General features: G+C 44.0%; 1 protein-coding gene and 1 long non-coding RNA gene across 3 annotated transcripts; one reads left to right on the forward strand and one right to left on the reverse strand.

The window, feature by feature from the left end:
• Positions 1-13: 13 nt before the first annotated feature.
• Positions 14-5,823, forward strand: POLR2L (RNA polymerase II subunit L). Of its 2 annotated transcripts, none has more exons than XM_030560659.1 (3): positions 14-187; positions 1,738-1,845; positions 5,397-5,823. In XM_030560659.1, exons 2-3 carry the CDS (start codon positions 1,751-1,753, stop codon positions 5,503-5,505), a joined length of 204 nt encoding a protein of 67 aa, XP_030416519.1. In that variant the 5' UTR covers positions 14-187; positions 1,738-1,750; the 3' UTR covers positions 5,506-5,823. The 2 variants fall into 2 exon arrangements, with proteins under 2 accessions (XP_030416519.1, XP_030416520.1); XM_030560660.1 differs by lacking the exon at positions 14-187 and adding an exon at positions 444-537.
• LOC115650535 lies at positions 4,248-20,946 on the reverse strand. The gene is made up of 2 exons (XR_004000120.1): positions 17,401-20,946; positions 4,248-5,045 (listed from the first exon to the last, which is right to left on the reverse strand). It is a non-coding gene; the product is annotated as an uncharacterized LOC115650535 (long non-coding RNA).
• Positions 20,947-21,570: the final 624 nt, after the last annotated feature.

Raw genomic sequence — 21,570 nt, forward strand, 5'->3', positions numbered from 1 at the left:
ACACAGACATGCGTTATGCTGTAGATCACTATTATCCCTGGTTGCATTGTGCCTTGTGTCTCGTCACCGACCCTCTCCCCCGCCAAATCAGGTATAGTGGTATCGCCGACAGCAGGGCAACTGCCGTTGGAGGAGCAGCAGCGGCGCGCGGGGTGAAGCTACCGGAGGCGGTGCAGGCTCTGCTGAGGTAACTGGACCCACTAACTCGGGGAGGGCGCCAACTTCCTCTGCCTGGTCTCCGGGCCGCGGAGCGGGCCCCACCGTCACCACCCCCTTCCCAGGAGCGATTCCCTCGCCCGGAGCCAACCACCTGGGACCGGCCCGCGCCTCTTCCCTGCAGACACCCACCGGGGTCTCCCCCGGCTTCGCGCGACCCGTAGCCGCCCCCGGCTTCGCGCGCGCGCTTGGTACAGTACTTGGCCAGGGAGCCCCGAGTGTCCCCTCCCCCCATTCCGCCCGCAACGAGCGCTCCCGGCGCGCGCCGTCCCCGCAGGCGGGACAGGGAGATGGTGCTGGGCCGGCGCATCCATGTGCGGGGTGGGTGTAAGGCGGGGCCCTGTCCCGTGCGCGGCCCCGGGGAGGGGGAGTGTTAGGAAGCGGCCCCTGGAACCAGGCGCCGCGGCCCAGGTCCCCACCGTGAACCTTCTTGTTTCTCCTGTAAACAAACAAGCCCGGAGTCGCAGCTTGCAGCCCTGGTTCTAGCACCGCTGTAGCGCGGAGCTCCTGTTCCCTGGCACTTGATCCACTCAGATGCCGCCCCCCCCCCCTTTTTTTAATTATTACTAATCCAAGGTATGTCTCGCAGGGCAGCGCCTAGAGCGCAGACGCCATATACCACCGGTGTAAGCGGCTTAAACGAGTGAGGCTGTGTCTACGCTGCCATTTTCAGGGCAAAAACTAGTCGTTCATTGGTATGAAAAAACATCCTCCTGAGTGACAAAAGTTTTAGCGCTGAAAAGCACCAGTATAGACAGTGCGCCTGGCGATAAAGCTACCACTGCTGTTAGGAGCGGGGGGTTTTGTTGCCCGGAGAACTCTTGCCCAGCAAGAAAGCACTGTCTACACTGCCCATGTCACAGCACTACCATGGCCGCACGCTAACGTGGGTAGTGTAGACATCCCCTATACTGCCCATGTCATAGCATTGTGGCCTTGGCTGTGCTGTAATGTGGGCAGTGTAGATATACTCTAAAGGGCCCTACGCAGGTTCTTTAGGTGCCTCAGAGTGCCTCCTACGTGGCTCTTTTTAGTAAATTTACCATCCCGCTCCCGGAGCCTTTCCGCTCCCGCAATAGGGAAAGGCTCCAGCAGTGGGGAAGCTGCTGGGGCCATTCCCTGCACTGTGTACATACCACATGGAGGATAGAAATGCAGACTGCCTTTCATGGCAGTGTGGAGGTAAGTGTGTAATGCCTGTACTCTGCACACTGTGGTAAGTGCAGACCGACCCTCAGGGGATTGTGTTAAAACTGCATGTGGGCTGAAACTTGGCATACAGCTGCTCTATAATATTAATAGGTTAATCAATCCAGTAGTAACATTAAAATAAACAAAAGGAGAATGTTTATACTTGAGTGGTGGAGCTGACCCTTCCAGCTGTGGTGCAGTTCTGGAGTTCCCACATTCCCTTTTGCCCTATGTGAAAAACTTCCATGGTGATATTTTATAGATGCATCAAATGCATTCTGACATGTATTCCCAAGTGATAAACAGGTTATTTGGTTAATGTTTTGACAGTTACTGCAAGAAAATGATTATCCCAGTCAGATGCTTCACTTGCGGCAAAATAGTTGGAAATAAGTGGGAGGCATATCTTGGCCTTCTGCAAGCAGAGTACACAGAAGGGTAAGTATTTCTTTATGTTCCTTGGCCCTAATCTTGCAAAGACTTAGCCAGACATGGTCTATGCTACAGAGATAGATTGACATAAGGCATCTTATGTTGACTTATATTAAGATACTGCTCCTGCTGATGTAAATTGCCGACTACATTGACTTAATAACACCACCTTCACGAGAGATGTGGAGCTTAGGTTGATGTAGCTAGGGTGGTGCAGTGTCCATGTAGACACTGGAGACCTGGCCCCATTGCTAACAGTCAGCCACCAGGTTCACAGCTCTTCCCCCTCCTGCCCTGCACTGTCAGCAGGGCATTGGCCTCAAGGGGAGCTGGAGAGGAAATGTGAAACAGCAGCCGTGAAACTGACAAGAATGTCAATTCACTTCTGGCAAGCTCCTGCTGTAAAATTGATCCCCACCCTGGGCACACAGTGCCACCGGCTCTAGCTGTCAGTGCTCCACAATGCCCCACTGCAGTTGGAGCAAGCGCTCCTGGTGAAGATGTACACCACTGGCAGAAGGAGGGTAGCATGGACACCAACAGCCGATTTAATTGCTGCGGTGGCTGTAGATTGACCTTATTTTGTAGCATAGACAGGCCCTCAGTATTCATCTATGGACTTCATTGGGGTAGTGCCTAAAGTATGTGTGTAAATATTCACAGGCCCTAGTTTGCCACTTGACTGCTTTCCCCGCTTGTTAAGTTTCCTGCAGGGTTATAAGAGTTTTCACCAGCCCTCCTACATCTTGTCTGTAAAATGAACGAGGGCACCCACCACTTGATTTTTCAGTTATACTTGGCACTCACATCTCTTATTGAAGTCAGTAAGTGTTCAGCAGCTTAGAAAAACAACCCTTTCTGTCCAGTGCTTTTTCTAATAGCTGAAGGGGGAGCTATAATGGAGACTTCACCACAAAGCCACACCACTGTTCATTCAACCATACAGGCAGAAAAAAGCTGTAATGTCACCTAGTGAATCCTTCTGCCACCTAGCCAAAGGGATGATCAGAGGCTTGAGTAAAGACCCAACAATCTCAGGCTATGTCTACACTACAGCTTATGTTGGCATAACTTACATCACTCAGGGTGTGAATAAACTACCCCCTGAGTGACATAATTTATACCAACATCAGTATTGGTGTGGATGGCCCTATGTCAGCGGGAGAGCTTCTCCTGCCAACAAGCTACTGCCGTTCACAGGAACAGGAGTAGTTAAGCCAGTGGAAGAGCTCTCTGTCACTGGCATAGAGCAGCTACATTTACAGCCACTAGCGCCTCTGTATACTCTCTAGTGTAGCAGTGCCCTTAGATGAATACTGTATGGGGGAGAAAAAACTGAATTCAACTTTGCTAGCAGTTTGTTACATCAGCACTGCAACTGGAAAATACATGAAAGAGGAGGAAATGATAAGTGGAGGCCAAGATTGTCAAAAGTAACTAGTAATTTTGCGTATCTACCCACTTGAGCTGTGTGTTGAAGTATGTAATTTCTGAAAGTCAAGCCCTTTTTAAGGTGTCTCAAGTTGGACACCCAAATTTGCTAGTCATTTTTGAGAGCTGACTGAGGGTTTTTTGGGAGTATGTTCTATTCTTCAGATGAAATGATAAATCACATAATTCTCTCTCAATATTTGGTTGATAACCATAACGCTACTCCACATTTAACACAGTCTACTTGGAGCTGCCCAAGAACTAAACTTGAAGGAGACTTCTCTCAAGTCACACTATAAATCTCAATTATGTACCAGACAGATCCTAAGTGTCTGCTTGAACATTAGGAAACATAACACTCTGCACTGAAAATAATCTTTCCTTTGGTAAGTCATTTAAAAGTAAATCACATAAATCATTTGTAATTTTTTACCAACTGTTATGTACAATTGGCAGATCAGAAAAAATAATTCATTATGCATTTGACAATTCATTATGTATTACTACTTCCAGTGTTTATTCTGCATAGTCTGTTTCCCATTAAGACAATTTCTAACAAATCCAGCTTTCAATGAAGTTTGGGGCTTAAGACTCCCAGCTTTACCAGAGAGACTACGAAGCTGAGATTAGTTTAAAAAAAAAAAAAACTAAAATCTTCCCTTGACTAGCCTTTAAACACATGGGGATTCCTAATCCACCCCTTTAGCCTCTTCAGAGCTTCTTGCCAAGGTTGTAGAAAAGACTTATCTCACAACTGAGATTTTATTTCTCATTTGTCAGTTGTGTTCGATGAATGTGCCAGGCATTACTTTTCCTAAATCCCATTGCTATCCTGGAGTGCATACTTGCAAGTGCCCTTCCAGAAAGATCACACCAATGAATGTTGTTGAGCTCGGATACTACAGGTCCAGGAAAGAAATTATGGCAATTTGTGTTACAGTGTTAATTATAGCCTATAGTAACGATACAGAGCAGGCTTCTAAGAATTTTTTTATAATGCTCATTTTAATAGCTATTTATCATGGCTCTTTTCAGTGGTAGCTTACTAATTACCATTCAGTTCCAAGAGAGTGTATTTGTTTTTTCAGTCTTCAATTTAAGTAACTCTACTTAGAGGAATGTCAAAGCCATCATGAACTATTTGTATGTGGCAGAAATGTATGTTTGAGACTTGATAGGACTGTTTTGACATATTGTGGACCTGGTTCTGATCTCAGTAGTGTAAATCTGGAGCAATTCAACTTTGTGGAGTTACACCATTGTAATATCAGAAGAAGGGCCTCTGGCTCTAGAACTTGGGCTATGACTACACTAGCCGGGTTCCTAGTTAGTATAGATGTGACCAAACTATATTCAAGTAACTGGCTTAAAATCCCAGACAGTTTAAGGCTTTTATCACAGTAGCGGGGATGCTGTTACAGTACAAGTTTCTAAACAGCATCCCTGTTACCAGGGTAATGTTTCTGGTCATCCAGATTTTTAAACCAGAGTAGGTCACTCTCTATGCTACCAATTGCAGCAATAGTGAAACCAAGTCCCCTTACTCAGTTATAATACTGTAAGCATGGGCTTATTTAAAAGTCATGTTCACAACCATGAAGTCTAAAAAGATGTTTCCTCGCTGGAAAAACTTGCATTCAGCAGACTGGTCATGGGTTGAGTTTGACGTGGTCTTTCATAGTGGAGAGAATCCTTCTGAACTAGACACAGAGCGTTTGGATTTCCAAAGGCAGTTAATTGTGTCCCCATGGGAATTAGGCAGTCAGATTTACCACCTGTAAGAAGAGGGTGGAAATATCAATGTCAGTTTGACTCTGTGTTTAACTTCAGTTCCACAGAAAGGGTTGGACCCCCTTCTTTAATTAGTCTGACAGGAAGAGCAGGCTTCAGCTATGTATCCTGCTCAGCAACAACACTGAAAAGAACATTAACACAAATAAGATCCCTGTCCAGGACTGAGCAGGACCTCTTAAAAGCTGCTAACTACTCCTGTGTTTCTAGTGTCACTCTAGTTTAAAGTATATTGTCACTCTTAAATTTTAAGTTTTAAGTATGTCGCTTAGGGCCACTTTCAATGCTACTATTCTAAGGAATGCTTTTTCACTATGTCATTTGTTCATTGTCAGGGATGCCCTGGACGCCCTGGGATTGAAGAGATACTGTTGCCGTCGCATGCTGCTAGCCCACGTGGATCTGATTGAGAAGCTCTTGAATTATGCCCCTCTGGAGAAATAAGCAGTGGGTGGATGGTTTCATACTGCAGCCATATGGACCAAAAAGCACCACTAGCAAGCCTCCAACTGGACTGTTTAGGAGTTAGAGAGATGCAAGCCATTCATACACCAGCCACTGAAGGATTTCACTTTCCAGCCACTAATCTCTTCCAAGGAAGCATTTGAAAGATGAAATCCACTTACAGTCCAGCATTGGAGTTTAATTAAAGTATGGATGGAAGGATGCCTGACAGTCAAGTAGGCAGTTTCCCTTTCCTTCAGTCCTTTTAAGAAATTTTCACCCAGTAACAGTATTTAATAAATTTTGTTATGAAATGTAGCCAAGTTGTTTAGTGATTATTACAGAATTGTATTTAGTTATTCCCTTTCCCCAATCCAATTTCAGTTTCTGGATTAGGCTTTTAGTGTCCACTAAACTTGAAATTCCTTATTCCTTGTGTTAAAGTTAAAACACCACTCAATGCTGAGATGAAATTATAATAATAATTGGAGATATCCTATCTCCTAGAACTGGAAGAGACCTTGACTGGTCATCGAGTCCAGCCCCCTGCCTTCACTAGCAGGACCAAGTACTGATTTTTGCCCCAGATCCCTAAGCAGCCCCCTCAAAGATTGAGCTCACAACCCTGGGTTTAGCAGGCCAATGCTCAAACCACTGAGCTAAATTGTTCCTTTTCTGAGCAGTTGTCTACACTAGTGTACAGTGAAGAGGCTGGGTCTGAAGTTCTGAGTTCCACCAGAGTAAGGAAAATAAGTACTGTGTAAGAAGAGGTCATTTTGCAAGAGCAGACATTCCTCTTCACTGTCAGTGATAGTAGCGGGTATTTCCTACCCCTGTGAAGGAGGCAGATGGCCTTCCCTAGAATTAAGTTTGGGAGCACCTATGCTTCAGTTAGTTTAGAACATTGACCATGGAAAAGCAAAGGGAGCAACAATTATAGCCCTGATCCTGCACACACTTAACAGGCTTAACTTGTGAGTTGTCCCTCTAAAGCCAATTAACAATTTAAGTGAAGTTGAGAATGCATATTAGTATTGGCAGGACAGAGGTCTATGGCCTTGATCCTGCAAGGTACTGAGCACCCTCCACCTGATTCAGTAAAGCAGGTAGTCAGGTGCTCAATTTAAGAATACAGAGCAGTCCTATTGAAGGCAGTGGGCCAATTCGCATCTTAATGTAATGTATGTACTTAACTGCTTTCCTGAATCAGGGCCAGAATGCTCAGCTTGCAGGACTGAACACTGGGTCCTCAGCAGTAACTCACATAAATCTTGGCTGTTACCTCTCTAAGAAAGAGTGACTGTTAGGTAAGTCTTTCCACCACAAGTCTGGAGGATAGTCACCCCTTAACCTTGGGATGCTGTCAGAAGAGACATCAATTTAGTATCATAGCTAAAGGAAGAACTATACTTCTTACTGCACCCTTCTCAGTGTGGCACCTGTATCTCTACTGACTGAAAGACTTAGTTTCCTCATACAATTTCCCCCCCTCACCACCCACAAAGAGTAAGAGGCACAGGTCCTGCATTGTGTGCATGCCTAGAACTCCCCTTGAGAATGCAGCTTCAGCCTATATGCAAATGTCAAGACACAATTCACAGCCACACTAGGTTGCTAGAAGATAAACTGGAGAAGATAATACAATAATTCTCTAATTTAGAGCCCATATTCCTTGGCAACATTTGCTTTCTTGGCACATACAGCTCAGCTGCTGAGTAAAAAGTAACTGGATTTTTTTCCCCATAAAGAAACTGCAAAGTTGGGTTAAACAAAATCTGGTTTCTAGATGAGTGCTGTTTAATAACTAGGGCTATTACTGGGCACAACTGCCTCACTACAATGGTCCAGTTTTGCCACAATATCTTTCATTGAGCGTTAACAATTCTCTATAAAAGAGACAAATGCATTCGACGAAGTGGATATTCACCCATGAAAGCTCATGCTCCAATACGTCTGTTAGTCTGTAAGGTACCACAGGACTCTTTGCTGCTTTTACAGATCCAGACTAACACGGCTACCCCTCTGATACTATAAAAGAGAAGTTACCACGGTTTTAGCTATATTGATCAGTCCCAGGAATCTTTATAGTTTAAACTTCCTTTTTAGTTTATTTCTGACAGTTTTCCAAATGAAAAACTGCTTAATGTGGACTGCTGTATTTTAAAACACATGCTTTATCCTAATGCAAAGGGCATTAAGTGATTAGTTTTGGCATTTGTGTTTCACAATTGGATAGCTTATGTTCTGCACGTCTGCCATATCTAGGAAAATACATTAAAAACATTCTGTTTAAGGCTTCATGGTTAAAGGGACACGGTTGTGTACATTAGATACCTTTTCAAAAGTAGACTCTTCCATTGGAGAACAATCCTGCACACTAGTGTGCAGGGGCTGGATTAAATGAGCTAACGGATTTATTTCAGGTAATTCCTGTGATATTTAGTAAATGTCCTGTTTTTACATGCTTTTTAGAGAAGTCCTCTTGGGGACACAAGTCTGTTTTCTTTGAGAACAGATGCAACACAATGTAGTGTGATAATAGAGGCAGCAGCTCTAGAGCTCTGTTTGTGTAGGTCCTACAATGGAAGTAGTGATTCATTTCTTAAAATCACAAGATTTAGTTCAAAAGATGTGGAGGGGGGCTCAACAGACATGCTTCTCTTGACCTCCCATTGTGTTTGTGCTTAAATCTTGGACTTTCCTACCTTATGACTCCAAACTGAGTCTCTTCCAGTCAAAGACTGGACCTTTTGCTTAAAAAAAAAAAGGTGGGAAGGGTAAGTCACAGTAAACAAGCACTGGGGAAAAAAAAATAATACAGCACCTCAGACAACCTGTCCGCACCATAATCCTAGCTAAGATCCTGGATCTGCCAAACATCCTGAGATTTGATATCAGCATGGAAAATGATCTGTCATGAGTACATTGTCCACACAAATGGACAATGTACTGGAACCCTGGAGCTTTAGGAATAAAGAAGGTGGAAGGTGCTGAGCAGGAATGAGCAAAAAAAAAACAAAACACTAGAAGATGCAACAGGGGCATATGAAGTACTTAGCTTCAAAATTGAAGTCTTAGCTCAATCTCTTAACCTATACTTTGCTAATTTTGGGACTACAGCTAAGGAAGAATCTGTATTTAGTTAGCTAATTAGAAAACCTAGAGGCTGATCTCATCGGTATGAAGAAACTAGCATAGAGTCCTTACAAAATAGGACTAAAGCCATAAGCAGTAAGGAAACAAGAGTTCTCCAACTTTCTTCTGATACTGTTCTTAATACAGTCTGTGGCCTGAGAGCCATCTATAGTGTTTTCCCAGCTACTCAGACAAAAAGACATGCTTTTATCCCTCTGAAGCAAAGCTTTTTAGGAAGAAAATTTAAGGTTGTATTGTACCTAGCCAAATGAAAAAATGTAAGAGACAAGACATAAGAGGACTATGAGGTAGCAAAAAGACTGAGAATATAATGCAGCAGCAGCTTGTGAAGTTGTGCCATAGACACTAAGACCCAGATCCAAAGGAACTTGTGTAGTGCAACACTGAGCATCCCTGTGCCTAACCTTTAGGGACAGGTTGGGGGAGAGGGGAAGTCACAGGAACAACACCGTGATCCAGAAAGCCTCTTTAGTGCTTTAACCACTGACTATGGGATTTCTGATGTGGGGCTCCCTCAGTCTCTTCTGTCGAAGTTGTTCCGCTGGGGATAAACAATTGGAAAGTGATTGAAGCAGGGGGACTGGACTCTGAGTCTCCCACCTCCCAAGTGGATGCCCTAACCACTAGGCTACTCAAACACTCACTCTCTCCCCAAACCCTAGATTTTAGCAAATGTGGATTAAGGCCAAAGGGTTTACGTGATTTTCCAGCTGCCAGTCCTGCAAATTCAACCTGGACTTTGATACTGTTGATGAAAGAAGATATAACGTAGCCCTTTATGCTAGAGATCTGCACCTCCACTCGAGATTAACACAGGAGCATTCCTAGGAGGATCCAGGGCCACCCGGGGGGAGGGGGGCAGTAGGGCAATTTGCCCGAGGCCCCGGGCCCTGCAGGGGCCCCCATGAGAGTTTTTTGGGGCCCCTGGAGCAGGATCCTTTACTCGCTCCAGGGGCCCCAGAAAACTGTCATGGGACCCAGGCCCCCGGAGCTTCTTCCGCTCCAGGTCTTGGGCAGCAATTCGGCGGCGGGGGGTCCTTCCACTTCAGGACCCACCGCTAAAGTGCCCCAAAGACCCACAGCGGGGTGTCCTGCTGCCCCGGGACCCACCACCAAAGTGCCAGGTCTTCGGCAGCAATTCCCTCCACCACCAAAGACCCCAGGCCTCCTGAATCCTCTGGGCGGCCCTGGGAAGATCTTTACATACCAGCACTTTGTAGAGAAGTTTGCACCTGCTGTGGCTCTGGCACCCTATTTACAGAGCGATACACACAGTCAAAGCCTCAGTGAGCCAGTCAGACACCTCCTTTCATAACGCCCTTTTATATAACTATAACCAAGATGCAGCACCCCAGAGCAGCACACAGGATTTCCATAGCCTGACCCACTTTTTTGTGGTACCTACTCTACATGTGCTGTGCTGAATGTAATCATAATGCCTTGTAAAAGCTGAATCAGAAATAGATGCAGGAAAATCCTTTATTTATCCTTCTCAAATGTAAGAGCAAGAGCTTTTAAAAAAAACGGTTGGTTATTTTCTGCTTTTGGGGGCAGACCTAATGGTGATCAAAGGAAGCATATCAGCTGTTGGGCATGCAAGGAATAAACATAGTTAACACTCCTAAAAAAACAAATGTTATGGGCTATGGCCTAGGTTTTCCAGAAGTGACTAGTGACTTTGCATGCCCAATAGGAGGCAACTTGAAGGGGCCTGGGTTTCAGGGGGCAGATGCTTAGGACTTTCTAAATATCAGACCCCTCTACAAAGTGCCTTAAATTGGGCACCCCAAAAGTCACTAGTTGCTTTTGAAAAATTTAGGCCTGTTGTTTTAAACAAAAAGGCCCTGAGCCAAAAAGTTAGGATCCACACTTTGCTCAGCATCAGCGCCATGTCTGTCTACTTGAAATTAACTAAACAAGGGCCTGCACTAAACCCCTGGATTTGAATGTGTTCTACCTCAATATTATGCTCTTCTTAATACCATGGTATCTCAATGCTTTAAATATGCCATGTGTATTAAACAAAATCATCATCAATACCTCTCTTTAGGGACCTGATCTGGGATGCTGACCTCAGTGAGCTTTGAGTGTGGCCCAACAGCCCAATCTGATCATCCCTTGACAAGCAGGATGCCCATTGCTTTATCTGGGATGTTTCCCATATCTCTGCCCCAATGAAGACCATGTGAACTACTTGCCAAGAGCAGAAAGACCCCACCTAATTAGCATACTCATATGTATAACTTAAAAACAAGCAGTAAATATGCACAGCTATGGGGAAGGAAGGACAGGCTTGTAGCTAAGGTACTGGGCTGGGTCTCAAGAGGTCTGAGTGCAGTAGCAGAGCCAAGGACAGATTTCCTACGTGAGCTTAGACGAGTCACCTAATTCCTCTGTGCCTCAATTTCTCCCACTTGTGAGACAGCTAGCTAGTTTATGAGGCTTTCAGACACCATTGTGACAAATACCATAGAAAAGTCTTCAGCTGATGTAATAGTCCTAACATTTGTTTCTACTTGTATCTTTCCAGACTGATAAATAGAAGTGGCTTTTTGAAGACTGCAATACTCACTTGCAGTAAGTTGATCAGCTTCATACTCATTCTGCAATTACAGCACAGCCAGGAACTAGGTTCTATTATTCCTCTATGGGTTGTGTTCAGCCCCTGGGCACCGCACTGTGCACTCCTGCAATATTGGATGGAGCTTTTACTGGGAATTTAATTGTGTACAGAAGCCCTACCTCTGGGTTGGCAGACACACAGTGCAGAACACGACAGGTAGGTTAACCACTTTAACTATCCCTTTCTAGATATATTTCCTGCTTTCCCTTATTAAATAACTTGTTTAAAAACTGCTAGTGGGAAAGGAGAAAAACCTCATAAGTTCTCTAACAGGTGGAGTCTTTAAATCAAGATGGGATCTCTTTCTAGAAGAGATACTCAAGTTCAATGAATAGTTGTTGGGCTTGAAAGTCTATGCAAGATTTCAGTTATATTATCATCACAGTAGTCCTTGCTAGTCTAAAATCTATCAAGTTATAGCCTAGTGATCTCAACTTGTTTATTCACAGACTGCTGTGACTACTACAAGCTATGGGGGTTTTCACTAAGGCCTGTCTATATTACTAGTGTTAGCCTTGTTCAGATAGGAATGAGATGAGATGAGTGGTGCTAAATGTAACTGACTAGTCGTCACAAAACAGGGCAAACTATGTTCAGCACTGTGTCAACTATTCACTATTAAACCCTGGGTTGCTGAAACAGAACTTGTCTTTGTCTGCAGTGACCAGTTAGTACCATGCCAGCTAACACAACTCTTACCAATTGTCTTTAAACGCAGTAACATTGTCTAATATACAGAAGCCCTAAAGCTGACAGTGCCCTGAAAAATTGGAAGTTCAGTACTTTTATAATTAAGCTCAGGGCCGTCCTTAGGCATAGGCAACATAGGCAGCTGCGTAGGGCACCTGAAAATTTGGGGCACCACTGGGGCTTAGTGTCCACCCTCTTGTTTTCCTATCCCTGTTCTGACCCTTCCTGCAGGCTCACACAGATGGCTGCTCTAGCCTGGTGAGTCTTCCTTGGGAGGGAATCTAGTAGTTAAAAGTGAAAAAACCTCCAGCCTGCCAGACCTATTAGCACAACATTGAAACTGTTAAAGAGACATTCAAGAGGTAATAAAGCCATTTAACAGGCATTTGCCAACCCCAAGGTATATACTGACAGGTTTCAGAGTGGTAGTCCTGTTAGGGCTTGGCTACACTCACACTTTACAGCGCTGCAACTGGGGTGTGAAAAAACACCCCCCTGAGCGCTGCAAGATACAGCGCTGTAAAGTGTCAGTGTAATCAGGGCAGCAGCGCTGGGAGCGCGGCTCCCAGCGCTGCACGCTACACCTGTAAGGGATGTGGTTTACATGCAGCGCTGGGAGAGCTCTCTCCCAGCGCTGCCGCTCTGACTACACTCACACTTCAAAGCGCTGCCGTGGCAGCGCTGCCGCGGCAGCACTTTGAAATTCCAAATGTAGCCATACCCTATGTCTGTATCAGCAAAAACAAGGACGAGTCCTTGTGTCACCTCAAAGACTAACAAATTATTTGGGCATAAGCTTTTGTGGACTAGAACCCATTTCATCAGATGTCCACGAAAGCTTATGCCCAAATAAATTTTTTACTGTCAGTTTCTGACTTTACTGACAAAAACAGTTGTGCATTAATGTAATATTTACACAGAACATGTCAGTCTACAGGACCTTAGTTTAAAATTTGCTTTAAAAATATTTCATTAGTGAGCTGGTGAAGATTATAAAATCACATTTCTAAAAAATGCTTGCATAGAGTTTTAGATGCACAATCATCTTTAGCCTTAAATGTGTGGATCTTCACACACATTTTTTTAAATAAATCCTTCAAAAGACCTCCCTTATCTAAAATACACATTTTAATTACTATAGTTAAAAAAAAAAGTGCTTCCAAGTCTTCCTGTCCTTTCTGTCCATCCCTTCACCACCTCTCCCCCCACTCCCCACTGAAGAGAGCCCTTAAAGGGACAACAGTCCTTCCCTTCCAGATCGCTGGACAAAGAGTTCCCTTTCTTTACTTCTGACTATCCGACAAACTAGTTTTAAAAGAACCCTCCAGCAAAATCAGTACCTTAGTAAGACAAAATCCTTGTTATACCTAAAATCTTTGGAAACATATTTTTTTTAAGTTGGTGAAATTTCATAACCATGTCTCTTGTTATGGAGATCACACGAAGTAAATTACTGTTCCCTTTTTCTAAAAGCAATGAACATTGTTATGAACACACTAAACCTCTCTGATTAATTTAAAAGAATGTCTTTGTTTCAGTGAGTTAAATATGTAGTAATCTGGAATGCTGGCTTAAGATTTGAGTACATTTAAAATATAAATTCAACTTAGAAATACTGATGAAGAAAATGTAAAACAGAGAAGAGCTGCATCAGGTATTCCATTATATGTAATGTTGTATTCAGCAGGACAGCTGACTCACCCTTACTATGAAGTTTTTGCAAATAAATCTCTGACAAACTTCAGGGCATATCAAAAAACCTGTGACTGACATTTTTTATTCCCAAATTTTAGTGCTTTTAATTAGGTACTTTCTTCATGTCCATTCTGCATGAGGGAGAGTGCATGGAAGTCTCTGCGGGGAACTGTGACTCCGCCACCATGAGGCAGGCTGGGCATCTCATTATCCTTTGCTGTCAAGTCCCTCCTCCCCCTCCCCCACCAGGCTGTGAGCTTGGGCTGCCATCCGGCATAGGGGCACCAGTTTAATAATACTGCGTAGGGCCCCATAAATCCTAAGGACGGCCCTGATTAAGCTTACAAATAAATTCACAATAATAAAATACTGAATACCTGGGCCGGAAGTGTAGAACAAGAGGCTTTGCTTAAGTTCGTGCCAGAAATTTAACAAAACGAAATTGAATTAACTTTGTCTTGAGCCGTAGGCCTTTCCCAGTGCAACCCAAGCTATTAACTGTACTTTTTTCTAACTGGCAATAGTCGATAGACCAGGAGGGCTTCCTCCAGGAATGATCTAGTAAATGAAAGCATTAAGTTAATAATGGCTTGAGCGTGTCAGATCATTATGGAGAAAGCCTACAGCACCAAGCACTGCTAACTTGATTTTTTATTGTCAGCGTGGCTTTAAGAAAGCCCCCTTTGGTTCCAGTCAGTGTTAAGTGTGGCCTTGACAAATGGCTGCTGTTCTCCATTAAGCATAATTTCAAGAGGCAAAAAATAATTAAAATCCACTGTTGAATAATTGTTTGTTTGCCCAACAAAGCCACCCCTATCATCCTCTAGGGATTATTGAGTTACCCCAAGCAAGTTACTGCTGCAGGAGATTCACATCGACATCAGACACTGTGATGAGCACGAGAAACGTTATGGCGGTGGGGAAAAAAAAAAGTCACTGGGTCAGCTACAAAAGGGAACGTTTCAAGATGCACAAGAGCAGGGCTTGATGGTTCTGGAGAAATTCTGGAAGGCAGGTGGCTGGGGGAGGCCAGAGTTCCAATTCTTTTTATGGGATAGACTTACTGTTGATTTCCTTGGAAAGAATTCTGCCCACCATTTAGTCATATTAATAATACAGTTTAGAATGCCCTTTGCCCCATCCCCACAAACACCTTACCAGTAGACAGAAAGACCACTCTGTACCACCTCAGCCCTCTGCCAATGCCGACTCAACTAGAAAGGCTGTACAGCATGCCCAGAAGGACAGCTAATTCAGATCTTGATCCAGGGCAGATCATTCCAAAGGAAAGTGACCCTTCCAGAGAATTCACTGCCAGCAGTGCCCTCCCTTCTGCTTAAAATGTTTTATAACTTCCCCTCTTCCCTCCCTTCAAAATCCTCTCCTAGGCTGAAGTTTCTAATGCTTGCTCCGTAGTTATTTATTACTTAGGGAAATGTGCATGAGCCAAGCATGAAAAGATGATGCTTTGGACCCCAGTCCTCCAATGATCTCTCTCTGGAAGGACCCCCATGGAGCTCAGTTGAAATCAATGGAGGTCTACCTGCATCCTTGCTTGATCAGGAAGATACATTTGCTATATCTTTCTCCTATGACTTAAAAATATAGTGTTCAAATATCTCAAAAAACAGCCATTGGATCATGTCCAAATAGAAATCCATCACAACAACTAGGGAAAACACAACAAGTAATATATTGGAAGAGGAGCACATGGGCCAAGAGAATATTGTCTCCATTCTAGCTGCACTATTCATAACTGAAGCCAGGTATCATGTTGATATATTAGTATGTGGTATTGATTTGTTCTTAATACAGTGAAATGCCTCTGTAATGAACTCTGCTGTGCCCTTAATGATTTCATATCAAAAGATGTTATATGCCTTGCTCATAACAGGGTAACTGCAGCTCCAAAAATAGCAAACCTCATAATAAAATGTTATGGAGGATCCTGGATTTCAATATAAAAAGGACTTGGCTGTACTCAAAGGCTTACTGGAAACAAATGCATACTTAAGGGTTGGATTAAAGTCATGTCAGTGACCAAATTACACCAGCACCAGGAGAAGCTACTTCAGGCAGTGACTGAGCCCTGGGTCCCCAAGACACTTGTAGACAAATGCTGTACAGAGTGAATTTAATCCCATGGACCAGATGACAAGAAAACAGCTGGGTTCCCCAGCTTCTGACAGCTGCTGACTAGGGAAGGGTGGAGTGCAGAGGGGGACTGTAGTAATGGGAAAGAAATCATAAAAAAAAGACTCAGAATTTAAGGAACGCCTGCATTCTAAATCTGTCACTCTATCACTGATTCATAATGTTGCCTCGGGCATGTCACTTTACCTAGCTCTCCCAATCTATGGAGGGAATAAATCCATTTACCTCTCTCCTCCGAGATGTTGGGAGAGTTGTTATTCAATGTTTGTAGGGGGACAGATTTCCAAGGGCTCACCATCCACAGTTAGGGCCTGACATTCAAGAGATATCCGCTCCTGTTTAGGGACATAAATCAAGGCCAGGTGTTCAATAGCACTTAGTGCCCAGGAGCTCCCATTGTGATGCTCATGGCCAGACTGTCAAGAAAGCACAGCCCACAATGTGCTTAGCCCTTGCAAAAAGTAGGCCCATTGTGTTCTGAAGCACTACACATCCTAAGATGTTACTATTAAAAGTTAGTGGATTACACACAGCAGAAGGTCTAAGAACTGCTTCAATAACGCAGTTGCCTCACTTTAAGTTTCTCATTGTATACAGCAATAGCCTGCACATGGTCCACATATAAGAGAAATATTGACTCTGGCAGTGGAATACAGATTGAGAACAGCAGTGGAGTCAGACGTGAAGCTCTGTGGAGCAGGAACGGAGAAAAAGGAAAGAGAATTAATTGTTGGCATCCTATAAACCACAGGTGGTTTGTTAATTACCAGGATATCTACCGACTAACATACATGAGAAACAAGAGGGCAAGACTTGCAGCTGATGAGAGAACAAATTCCCTGTTTTAAATAGTTAAGAAGTGAGGCACTAGGGGATTTACGGCCTGATCTAAAGCTCACTGAGGTCAGTGGGAATCTTTCCTTGGCCTTTGAATCACGCCTTTAGAAGTGATCACTAATAAAAAGGAAGTCAGAGTTGCCCCTGATACATGAACAGCTCTCTCTTCACTCTGCCAAGGGTGCTTCCAGCAGGGGTCACTGATCTCTGGCAAGGTCTGCACACCCACTTGTCGGTTTCACTCACTTGTTGCAAGCAAGTGCATTTTCAAGTCAGGCGAATACAGTAAGGGAATCAATGTCAGTCCCTTATGAGAGAACAACATGATGAGCGATAAGCAACACAGGTTCATAAAGAACAGATCCTATGAGACAAACCTGATTGCCTCCCTTGACAAAATTGCAGATTTAGCTGACAAAGGGAATGAAGAGAATTTAATATAGCTAGATGAAGACAGGCTTTAGGCAGAATCTCTTGTGGAAAAATAGCAGATTGGGATCACTTGTCTTTTGATTAGAAGACATCGGAGAGTTTCCCGTTATCCAGTGCTGTAGAGAGAAATGGTCATATAAATAAACTAGTTGCTAAGAAGATCCAAGTACAAGTTTCAACACTTCCATGGGAGAGACTGACTGCAAAGTCATCACATAGAGTCAGCCACAATCCTGAGAAATAGCTGAACTTGGGAGGAAAGTTTCTATATCTCCCCACCCCCAAAGAGGGGACTTAATGGCACTTACCTTATACAAGAGATGTTTAAGGAGACACTGGAAAAATCCACTTCCCGTTCCTACTCATCCTTTCCTACATCCCCTCTTCTTCTCTTTCCTGCTTCCTCAATGCTCCTTTCACACACACAGAAATAAGGTGTCAGTTGATTATCAAGCACATACACTCCACTCTGCTTCTTTGCTCTAGTCTTCCCACAGACCAAGACCTTATCTTGGCAATAAGCTCAATATCCTCCCTGCCCCAGCATGGAGCTCATTAGAGCATATGGACACCTTGCTAGGAGAAACTTCCTGTTAGGGAGGGTACCAAAGACAAGCTAATCACCTGAAGGTGCCACACCTGGAATATTCTCCTTAGCCTGTTTTCAAGCAGATGAACAGGGAGATCTCTCCTTTCCTCTCATCCTTGTAGATAACCGGAAAGCAGTTCAGAGGCGTTAACTTGGACTGCAAGCTATTGGGGTATGGACTGTCATTTATTCTACTGGCAGAGTTCCTGAGAAGCAATGAGTCTCAGCTGTCAGTGCAATTTCTTTTCTTTAACAATTGCATCTGCAACGTAAAGGATGATGACAGATTCAGTATCTTCCTCAGAAAAACTCTAAACTGTTGCCACTCTATCTCTAGCCTACTTCCTGCTAGATACCTGCAGGGCCCACAAGATGACACTGTGCTACAATGTGCGTGCACAGCCCCTAGCGCAACAGGACCCCATCTCAGCTGAGGACTAGTACAATGGAAAGAGAAGCACTTTCCAAGGGTGTGTGGAGAATACAGTTTATCTCTGTTCATATACAAATTCCAGAAATGTTCTGAATTAACTCAAAGCAAAATGATATTTGCCACCGAACAAAACTTGAAATAGTTGCTGAAACTAGATGTGTTTTCCCGATTGAAATCAATGTAATAGAAATGCTGTTGAAGTTCAGCATTTTCATGGCTACATAACCGTTTTGGTGCAATAATTTTTATTATTATTTCTATTACAGTAGCACTTTCAGGTCCCCCGACAGATAAGAGTTGGGCTAGACCTTGTGCATGCACATGGTAAGAGAAACCTGACAAGTTAAAGGGACAAGACAAAGGAAATATCCGTAGCCCTGTCTGTACAAATGGGAAACAGAGGCACGGAAAGACTAACGCCCAGATTTTTCAAAAGGACCCAGCTGCATCTACGAGTGGGGCCAGATTTTCAGGTGAGCTCAGCTCCCATTTGGGAAAATCTGGGTTTAGATGCCTAAGGTGCTGATCCCTCCTCAGCTCCATAGAGAACAGAGGAAGCTGGCAAGTGCTGAGCACATCTGACAATCTGTCCCCTTTTTCTAGGTGCACAAACGGGCACAGAAATCTTTTGACTTGGCCAAATCTGTGGCAGAGCTGGCAAATGAACTCAAATCTCCTGACTCTCTGTCCAGTACTTTAGCCACAGTTAAATAAAAAGTTTTATTGCGGGAGGTTTGTATTTTAAAAATCCAGCGCCATTCTATTTGATGCAGGGGTGTATGATTCTGAAATCTGGCTAAATCATTGAAATATTCCTTTTGAGACAATTGCCACATGGCTATAGACCTGACAGACCATAAATAAATTAACCCTGAGCCAAACCCCATCAACATAGCATGAGGTATGAAGCAAAGACGTATCAGCTCAGTCTTGGGTTGATATTATTTAAAGAATGGCCCGGGGGGGTGGGGAGGGAATAAATTACACTATTGATCACATTTGCGGATCAGACAAAACTGGAAGGGACTGAAAAAACAGAGGAGGCTGAATGGAAATTACAGTGTGACAAGGAGAGATAGGCAAGTCGAAATGTGATGAGGTCTGAGGCAGCTAAATGTATAATACTATGTGATGCACAAGCATAGACACATATAACAGGAGAGTGCTGTCTCAAGAGGAGCAATGTGGAAAACGAATGCAGGGGTGGGGCTAGTCTGCAGTGTGACACTGATGGAAAAAAAAGATAAAAATGCCCTTCAGCGCCATATAATCAGGGTTGGTACCTGTAGGAATAGAGGGGTAAGGATGGCTCTTTTCACAACCTTGGTTAGATAGGATTTATTATTTGTACTGAAATAGAGCCTAGCGGCTTTGGTGTGTTGGGTGCTGCACGTACTCATACAGATAGACACTAGAACTCTAAATAGACAAGACAGGCAAAAGGAAGAAAGGGGAGGCTGTGGCAGAACCAGGAACTGATCCCGATCTCCTGAGTCCCAGCCCAGTCTTACCCATAAGACTGTCACTCCACTCAGTCTACATTTTGGTACCCCACATTACAAAACAGGCATCAACAGCTTAGAAAATCCAAAGCAAGGAGGTTAAAGGTTTAGAAGATCTGAACTGTGAAGAGAGGCCTAAATGTGGATTAAATAGGCAGATCTTGGAGGAAAAGGAACAGAGAGGCATACCAAAGCTAAGCAATAGCTCCGTATCTCAGGACATGTGGTCCAACGATTACACTACAGCATTTTATAATACTGGATCCTACAGAAAATCCACACATATGACTGTGATTCAGGACCTCTGGATTCCATTGCCTGCTTTGCTTCTGACTTGCTGTGTGGTCTTGGATAAGATTTGGCCGCTTTGTGCCTCGGTTTCCCCTTCAGTAAAATGGAGATAATACCTCGCATGGGTGCTATGAGCCTTAATAAATGATTATGAGATTCCCTTCAATGAAAGGGCCTTGGGAAGCAGCTAGGATAATGTTTCCATTACCAGTGTGAAAGGTTTTAATATAAAGATATAGGGCAGGATTATTTATAGTGCTTCAGAGTGGCCAGAGCCCTGGCTTGAAAATTAAACCGGGCATGTCAGCTTGGAGAGAAAACAATGTGTGTGATGTGGAATGACCTGCCGATGAGCTTGGATATTCCTGGGAGAGGCAGCAGGCCTAGATATCCCTCAGGTAAGGGAGCAGCCAGTGTGTAAGAACAGGTCAGCTAAAACTCCTGGTAGAAGTGAGTCCCTCTCCCTGCAGGGAGCAGTGCTTCTTTGAGAACCTGAGCAGGTTTCTATGGTGACCACTTAGTGGGTAGCCATTTTAGTGGGAACCTGCATTCTGAGCAAATTAGGAAACAAGTTGCTCTGCTGCTTCCACCACAAACTCCTTTCCCTCCCCCAACCTCCCCATGCAACAACACGACAGGTAAGTGTTGCCCCTGCTGATTGGGCAGCCAGAATAATGGAAAATTGGGCTGGATGGCGGGAGAGCCAGAGGCATCTGATGAGTGGGAGAAGAACTGATCCGAAAACCTCGCTTTTCCTTCTTGCCTCTGCTACTATATTGTAACAAATCTGCAGCTGCCTGGGACAGGGTGTTTGTCACTACACTGTACACCGTGGCCCCAAGCATTTCACAATAGCAGCAGGGATTTCACCCAGCTCCTCCTCCTGTTTTCAAAGCAAAGAACCGTAGTCCCTGTTTTGAAAAAGAATCTCCATTAACTGCTGTGACGTTGCAATCTATACGATTTTATAAAAAGTTGCTAATAAGTGAATATAATGTAACTGGAATATGCTTCATGCAAAAGGTCTCTTGTAAGGTATCATTACAAAGCTTATTGTCTACTGAGTGTGCTCATCCTATTTGTATAAATGTATCACTCTTGTATCTGAAACTAGAAATATGAAATATAACTCTGAGGGCCTATTGTAATTTTACAAAGCGTGGGCCATTAATGGTGGTTTGGAATCTTTATTGGCTCCCATAACCAGAACAATTGACTGGATGGGTCTGTTTGCAGGCAAGCCTTCCTGTGAGTCAGGCTGGGAGGAATGAAGTCTGGGGTCTTACAGTGACATGTGATCATGTTACATGAACTGGAATCCATCTTTAACCTGGTGCTTTTCTAGTGATGGGCAGGGCTGCCAAGAGCAGGTTCAGGCGCTGGTGAAAAAAAATTTTCTGGCCTCCTCAGCAAGGGCAGACAGGCTAAACAGGGCCAATGAAGCCAGGCCCCGGGCCCCCTCCCGGACCACTGGGCCCCCGTAATTTGTGCCAGCTTCCCCCCATCCCATTGGCCCTGGGGGTGTGTGTGTGTGTGTGGAAACTCAGAGGGACAAAGGATACCCGCCTTATGCAAAAGATATATAAAGGGGTGGAACAGAACAAATAGAAGAGAGGAACCATCATGAAGAATTCCCCTAGCTACCACCTGAGCTGGAACAAGA

Source organism: Gopherus evgoodei, chromosome 4 (genome assembly GCF_007399415.2).
Source record: "Gopherus evgoodei ecotype Sinaloan lineage chromosome 4, rGopEvg1_v1.p, whole genome shotgun sequence".
Taxonomy (NCBI): Eukaryota; Metazoa; Chordata; order Testudines; family Testudinidae; genus Gopherus; species Gopherus evgoodei.

Coding starts and splice junctions, on each gene's coding strand:
- POLR2L (XM_030560659.1), top strand. CDS start 1,751: ATGATTATCCCAGTCAGATGCTTCACTTGCGGCAAAATAGTTGGAAAT. Junction 1,846..5,396: donor CAAGCAGAGTACACAGAAGG/GTAAGTATTTCT, acceptor GTTCATTGTCAG/GGATGCCCTGGACGCCCTGG.